Below are 7761 nucleotides of genomic sequence, written 5' to 3' on the forward strand. Positions count from 1 at the left end.
AAATAATAGCCAAATATTTGTTAAATTGTTAAACCATAAAAAAAATAAGCATGCAAAGTAATGGATTTTGTTAGAGCATTTTAATATGTGTGTTGTCATTTACTTTGTTCCCATGCTTCCTTCTTGTTTGTTCCTTTCCTTCCTGCAAATAGTGACCACTTCTGCTTTTATTCAAATGATAAAATTTGAATTCATTTAAATGTTGGCTTATAGTTATATGTTTACAGATGAGAAAACTTTTAGAAATTGACAAGTAGGATGTCATTAAAACCAGAGGAAGAAAACAACATATATACCTGTTATTCTATCCTTCATAAAGCTATTGTGTGGGCTTTGTCTTTCCTACCATAGATGTGGCTGGTGGTTACTCCTATTCCATGCTTGATGCCATCAGAAGAGCAGTGATGGTTTCCAACATCCTCCTAATTAATAAGGTGAATGAGAAAAGCCTTACTCTCAAAGAAGTCTTCAGACTGGCCACCCTTGGAGGAAGCCAAGGTAATGACTAGTTACTTCCTCTCTCACATCATGTACAGCCATGCCAATCTGTGTCTTTGGCTATACCATGAAGGTGCACCATAGTGAACTAAGACAAATACTACATGACCAATACATGTCATTTAACATCCCGAAAGCACAGCCATGTGGTGCTGCAGCCTTTCTTTCAATGAATTCACACTTTGGTGGGTAAGTGTTTAATGCATGATTGCCATATTTATTATTTTAAGATATATTTACACTACCCATATGCATATGAGTTAAGGTAATTCTTTCTTCTATTGAGTCAAGTATTTTCTTGAGTGATAATGCTATCAATAAAAGTCACTGCCAAGATAGTTGAATTCTTTCCATTGGGAAGTATGGTGAATGCCTTGCATGTGTCCTCATGACCACTGTTGTTAGATTCATTTTTACAGAAAAGGAATCTTAGGGACACGCAGCTGCCAAGGTGAAGTATGCCATGTTTTGAATCCAGAAAACATAAATCCAGAGTGCAGTCTAACTTCAGATATTGTGAAAAACCAGAAGAGAAAATAAAAATATATGCAGTATTTCCACATCATAAAATACCCTGGCAGTGACAAAATGTATCAGGTATGAGTAAATCTTGGAATAGACTGTACAGTAATGAGCAGTGACCTCAGTGACATCAGTGACCTCAATGTCTTTCTCAGAATACAGGCTTTAAGGAGATGTCAATCAAACAGCATCATTGGCAACAAAACCCAACACCTGCGCATTCTTTAATGTGTTATAAAATAAGAAACATGTTCTCCCTTGGCATCCAGTGACTTTGGACATGGGTTACAGCTATAAGACGGGAGAAGTCAGTAGACATTACTGGCCTGTGCCCTATCTTAGGAAAGCACTCTTTGAGGGCAACCAGAAAACCTTTGAAGTTACAGAGTGACTTCCTTTCAAAATTGCTGGCACTTTTGAGTGACAGGGTCTTTGGACTTTGAAAAGGAAACTCACTAAAGAATTCATGATGAGTATGCCTGTATTAGAATGTTTGCATAGATTTTTTTAAATTTGAGGTTCAGTTCACAGCAACGAAAATAAATACCACTAACTATTTCACAGAACAAAAAAGCAAAGCTAGGAGTGTTGGGGAAGAGGAGGAAAGGATGAGGTAGATAGATTTGTGTTGTCCTTGGTACTTTGAGGGTTCAGTTTAGTACATTGACAGCTGAAACTGAGGTGACAGTGGTGCTGAACAGGCTAATTACTTCCTGCTCTCTACACAGATGTCATGTGACCTGTTGGTGTGAGAGTACTTCTCTGCTTCACTGTTCAGATACTACCTTTGAAGGGTCTAGGTACATGTTGGCTGAGTTTGTCCTTACAAGCAAGGGCATCACAATGAATCAGTGGTAATTCTGACTGCTATTCACTTCCATTTGTAGCCCTTGGGCTGGATAGTGAGATTGGAAACTTTGAAGTTGGCAAGGAATTTGACGCCCTCTTGATCAACCCCAAAGCATCGGACTCTCCCATTGATCTGTTTTATGGGGATTTTGTTGGTGATATTTCTGAGGTAAGTAAAGGGAAGTTAAATAAAATGCCTTTCTGTCTTTTTTGGTTTTTTGGGGGGGGGATCTATTTTTAAAACAATCATTATTAAAGTAAGTTATATTCACTTAGTTCATTTATAAGAAATGTCTTTATGTTTTAAAAAATTAATTTGTTCTATTATTAGAGTGTTGGAGAAATAGCCTTCATCTCATTTATTTAGTCATTTTTTCCTGTTATACAACTTTAGAAGTATTTGCATCCTTTTTGTATTGATTGATTTATTTAATACTCTGCATCTGACAATGCCAAGATTGTTTGTCAAGAATATTCCAGTAATAGGCAGGGCATGGTGGAGCACACCTTTAATCCTAGCACTAAGGAGACAAAGGCAGGAATATCTTCTTGAGTTAGAGGCCAGCCTGGTCTACATAGTAAGTTCTAGGACTATATAGAGACACTCTGTGTCAAAAACCAATAAATAAATAATATTCTAGTGAGAATAAACATTTGTTAATAGCTAATAGACTGTGATTTTTTTGTTTGTTTGCTTGCTTTGGGCTTAGGTTTTCATTTATTCATTTGTAGATTGTTTTATTAAAATGTAAAATGTCATTAAAAAATTTTTGCCAATGGCATTTCCCTGTATATTTCATTTCTAAATGTATAAAGCACTATTTCTTACCACTTTTATTTTCTATTTTAGGCCGTTATCCAGAAGTTCCTCTATCTAGGTGGGTAGTTATGTTTCTGGGCTACAAATACAATTTTTTCCTTGGTCAAGACTCTCTGTTCTTGGTGCATTACATTAAACTCTGTGAATGTCAAATTGTGGTAATTTATTTTTAAACAGTTCTCAGCACTGAGCTTGCACTATGGCACACTGTCTAGCAATTCCCCAAGAACACACTTAAGTCCTGAGCTGGTACACTCTTCCTGAGGGGAAAAGAGCTCCATGCCAAACCCTCTTACATCCCTTCTGTTTCCCTAACCTTTCTGTTCTGGGACAGAACTGAACTCACAGTCAGAGTTCTATTCCTGGAGACATAATTGAACCAGGAGAGTCTAAGAGTAGCCTCTTTTCCCATTGTGTTAGCTCAGTACTGGGTGAAGTTGAACTTTGAGAGGACACAGTCTGTAGACTGCTCATCTTAATGTGCTCAACACAGAGATAGGGGTTTATTGAACATTGGTTGATTTCCACCTAGGATACAGAATGGAGACCCCAATTCGCAATGAGCTACGATGTCATCGCTTGATCAAGTCATCCCAAGGAGATTATAAATGATCTGGGAGAAACTGAGCTTCTGCCTTTTTGCTTCTGTTTCTTCTTTTAAACGTGTTTTCCCTAAAATCTCTTTCAAAGGAAATTAAGTCAGTTATTGACCCAAAAGCACAGTACAAATGATTCTTTGCTTTTTCTTATAGGAGATGACCGGAATATTGAGGAGGTTTATGTGGGCGGAAAGCAGGTGGTTCCGTTCTCCAGCTCAGTGTAAGACCCTTGGGCATCCACGATGTTCTCCTGGGATGACATGGTTCTGCATCTTCCTTGTTCCCAGGTGCCGGTTAGAAAGTATGTTTTAAAAAAGTGCTGTGTTCTTCGGATGACTTCTGTTTCTGTGTCTGCTTACAGTGCTCACTTGGTAAATTGTGCAAAGGAAGTGCACTGTTCCTCGACTTTGGTTGGGAGCATTCATAATTTCATGACAGTGCCTCCTTCGGGGCTGCTTAGATCTGTGTTAAGCGCATACAGAAGGCAGTGTTAACAGCTGGCACTGTGCTTCTAATATTGAAGTAAAACCTTTCCATGTAGGGAAATATGGTGCAAAGAAATATCCCTATGTGGTTAGACATTCTGAACTAAGTGGACTCCGTGCGTACCACTGAGTAGATTTTTTATGAAAGGGCACAAGCTAGACTGTGAACAGATGTTGAAAAAAATCATTGATTGTGCTTGGAAATTAAATACTGAGAACACTCATGTAAAAAGAGAACTTACTGGGTTTTAAAATGTGCTTCTAGGTTGACCCTAATCCATGGAAATTTGCACTTTATGGAATTTGCATTTCAGAGATGTGTTATTGTTATGCTTCGCCTTCTTTAGGGATGAATGTCAGAACCCGAATGCCACACGCTTTTCAAATATAGTTCTGTACTTCCAAGTGTTTGACAGATGTTGAGTATTCAAGATTTACAGTCTCTTAGGGATAGTATCCTTATAGCCACATGACATAAATAGTTGTGTTTTTGTGTACTTCAGAGTCACCTTGATTTCTGGCTGTGTGGTGTTACAATTGCTTCTATTTTATTAGATGAGAAACAAGCCCCAGGTACTGCTGCTGCATAGACTGGGGTCTTCATAAATTGGGGAAGTACTGCACCCCAGGGAGCCATTAACAGTAACAGGACAGGGTTCTTTGCTCAACGCCCTATCTACAGTGTGTCATCATGGCTGTGAAGTTCTCCCCCTACCAATGTGCTAGAAATAAAAAGCCGAGTACAAGTCCTTTAAGGAACAGTGGATAAGGCTCTGCAAGGCCTGTAGATTGAAAGTACTCCAATTTATCAAATTATCACTTGAATTCCTTAAGATTTTTCTGGCATTAGAATCTTAGGATAATGAAAAGGTTATAGAAATCCCATTTAATGTTTCTGTTAGTAGGGCTTGCTGTGCTAGACATGAAGGAATACTAAACAAAAGAAGACACTTTAGCTTTCCTAACTAACATAATGTCCCTTATAACAATTAAAATCAGATTATAAGCACATGGCAGATTCTTAGGAAGCAGTGATGAGTTCTACTTAGATACTACATTTTTCTTAATTTATTTCACTCCCTATAAACAATCAAAAACAGGGAATAGGTTTTGTTAGCATGTCATTTCATTCCCAGGACTTAGGTGAGTTTCCATATTATCTTACAACAGAAAAACTTTAGGCAATAGAGCTAATTCTGTGTTTTCAAGTCTGAAAGTACACAGTTCCTGTACAGTCCTGTAAATCTCAGTCTCACATAGCATGCTAATTTGGCAGTAATTTGTCCAGATCTATTTTCCTGGTAGAAGCACTTTCAGATTTGGTTGTATATACATTACATCTAAAGATGGTACAAATATTTAGTCTTGCTTAGTTTTATTTTTTAAAAAAAGATAGGCTTTTGTTTTGTGACATAGAAGAGAATAAGTCCAACTTCTGGTCTTAGTCTGAATATCCAGTGTTTCAAGCACACCAGCAACATTAAAATGATCTGCCAAATCCCCTCCCCCATTTCTCTCTGAGGTTGGCAAGTATTTTCTGCTGTATCTTTTGACTCTTGCCATAGGAACTTAATTACAGGGCATCTAAGCTGAGTGAAACAGGCCAAGTAGCTTAGGTGTGTGTGGGTAAGAGCTCGGCCAGACAGCTGCTTCCAGCCTTTGCAGCTCCCACCCTCATCTACTCAAGGGTGTTCATTTTGATATTGAAAATCGGCTTTCACTTAAACTTGAGATTCACACTTAGTAATATAAGTAAGTGTATTCTGGAAGCAGGAATAATAGTCATTTGACACCCTCCTGGCAAGCATCCATATTAGTCTTGATAGTGTGTTACAAGCTAAATAACTTCTAATAAAAACAATGTGTTGGAGTGTTTACATGTACTTTGATCTCTCTGCATCCCTTATAACTTATGTGTTCTATTTTCCCAAGTGAAGTGTTCCTGAGTGTTACTTATGCTGTTTCAGCACCCCATACATGGGGTCAGACATCCTGCACTTTGAAATGTTGCCTTTACCTAATGTAGATTGACTTTCTGAATTACAGGTAGGCACTCTTCCTAGCCCATTCCAGTTGTCACATTTTATTTGTATAGTTTGCTGTCTTTAAAAGAAAGCGATAAACAAAGAGATAAAAGGAAGGAAACAAGGAAAGAAGGAAGGAAAGAAGGTTATAAAACATCCCACCCTCCTACTCTATACCATTTATCTCAATTCTCTAGAATTTTTGATGGACTTCATTATAAAAGGTTAAAAAGCATTAAAAATTATCATATGTATTTCCAAAATTTCTTGCAACCAAAAGAATAGGCTAATCAAGTTGAATTTGATGGGGGGCATTTAAAATATGAGATTAGAACTTGAAAAGTTGTTTAATCTTCTACGGGGCCAAAGAGACTGGACTCCTCTGTTGTGTTATCTCAGCTGGTTCTTTACTTGCACTGTCAAAGACTTTACAATCCAAGAACATATCTACCTTCATGCCAGAAGGGGGCCTTTCTAAGTTAATTCTGTGAGCATTAGAGTCTCCTTTCTTCTTCAGTGAGACATTTCAAAGTTAAATGAAAGGAAATGGTAGGAAACCCCTTCTTCATTGCTTAGCAGATTTTGAAGTGTGCCCTTGGATATCCCCACTGGCAAATGCTCTGATGACTGTGAGATCTAGCAGTGTGTTCTGGATCTTCACTCCCTAGCAGATTATTCCTATTTTTAAGCCTTTTCACTTCAGAAGCAGACATCTGGGAAGCCTTCAAGGCATGCTGGAGAGCACATTGCATCAGGTCAAGTTCACCTTGTGTACACACATGTGGGAGATACCCAGAACTGGTTGCTTCTGGAACTTTGTAAGCCTCTTTTAAAGCTGCTGCTGCTGCTGCTGGAATATTCAAATATTTTCAGAGAGTTACCTTAGCTACTAACATACAGAATGAGAAGTGTATCAAGGACAATGGCTTGAAATACTTTTTAAATATAAAAACAAAAGGAGATGCTTGCAATTTCTATTCAACTAGCTGCTGCAGGTATGATGTCACACACTACACTTTATAGTGTCTCCAGAGAAGGGATGAAAAAGTTTCTAAAGGCCTGAGAAGAAGCAGACAGGTGAAAAATCACTGAGAAAATGAAACAACTCAACATTCATTGCCATGCATGTTTCCAAGCCTACCCTAGCCTTACTGCCTATCTCCAGCAGTGGGTGTGAGAGAGCGAGTGTTTGAAGGGTTAGCTTGTGGATCTATTCCAAATTTAGTGACATGCAAAAGCCAGCCAAGTCCACAATGAAATGAAATGTAAGTCCTGAGCAGGCTCTTACCAGGTTACTTAAGTAACTGATGTCATTGTTAACCTGTTACTTGGCAGTGACTCATCTGTCTATTTCTTACCCAGTAACCCTATCTGAAAGCATTCCTTACTTTATTGTTAACCTCTTGATGGTTGTTCTTAAGAATATATACATATATGTGAATGTAGTCAAGGGGACAACCTTCCCCTCAGTATCTGTATGATTTGCTATTGTTACTGTACTGAGTGAGCTCCTTTGTGCATCAGGAAACAAAATAAATGAGATTTTGTGTTTGCATTGGTGTTTGCTGTTTTTGTTGCATCTTCTATAGATATGAAAGAAAGATGAGTCTGATAATGTACTTTTTCTTTTCTTATAATTGATTAAAAAATAGTAGAATATTTAGCCGTGGGTCAACATACACCTCCCATCATATCACTATACATGGATTTTTAATATATTTTTTATTTTTAAATTTAAATTTAAATTAGAAACAATGTTGCTTCACATGTCCCTCCCTCCTCCCATGTCCTTCCACCAACCCTCCCAATAACCCTTCATTTCCCCAGGGAGGTGAGGCCCTACATGGGGGTGACCATAGTCTGTCATTTCATCCAGGGCAGGGCCTAGACCAATCCCCAAGATTTCAGGGTGAGAGTGCATGTCACATTGTTGGATGGGAGTCCAAAGCCCATTTGTATACCCG

At 38.2% G+C, this 7761-nt stretch overlaps 1 protein-coding gene across 3 annotated transcripts in view; it reads left to right on the top strand.

The window, feature by feature from the left end:
• The window catches only part of Gda (guanine deaminase), a 79229-nt gene extending 71877 nt beyond the window's left edge, over positions 1 to 7352 (top strand). For all 3 annotated transcript variants that reach the window (XM_005063768.4, XM_040746523.1, XM_040746516.1), the window contains 4 exons: positions 352 to 498; positions 1908 to 2038; positions 2720 to 2747; positions 3442 to 7352. In XM_005063768.4, the coding sequence (XP_005063825.1) occupies positions 352 to 498; positions 1908 to 2038; positions 2720 to 2747; positions 3442 to 3512 (377 nt within the window). In that variant the 3' untranslated portion in view covers positions 3513 to 7352. The remainder of the gene's footprint in view (positions 1 to 351; positions 499 to 1907; positions 2039 to 2719; positions 2748 to 3441) is intronic.
• Positions 7353 to 7761: the final 409 nt, after the last annotated feature.

This window comes from Mesocricetus auratus, unplaced genomic scaffold (genome assembly GCF_017639785.1).
Source record: "Mesocricetus auratus isolate SY011 unplaced genomic scaffold, BCM_Maur_2.0 Super-Scaffold_4256, whole genome shotgun sequence".
In the NCBI taxonomy this organism is placed as follows: domain Eukaryota; kingdom Metazoa; phylum Chordata; class Mammalia; order Rodentia; family Cricetidae; genus Mesocricetus; species Mesocricetus auratus.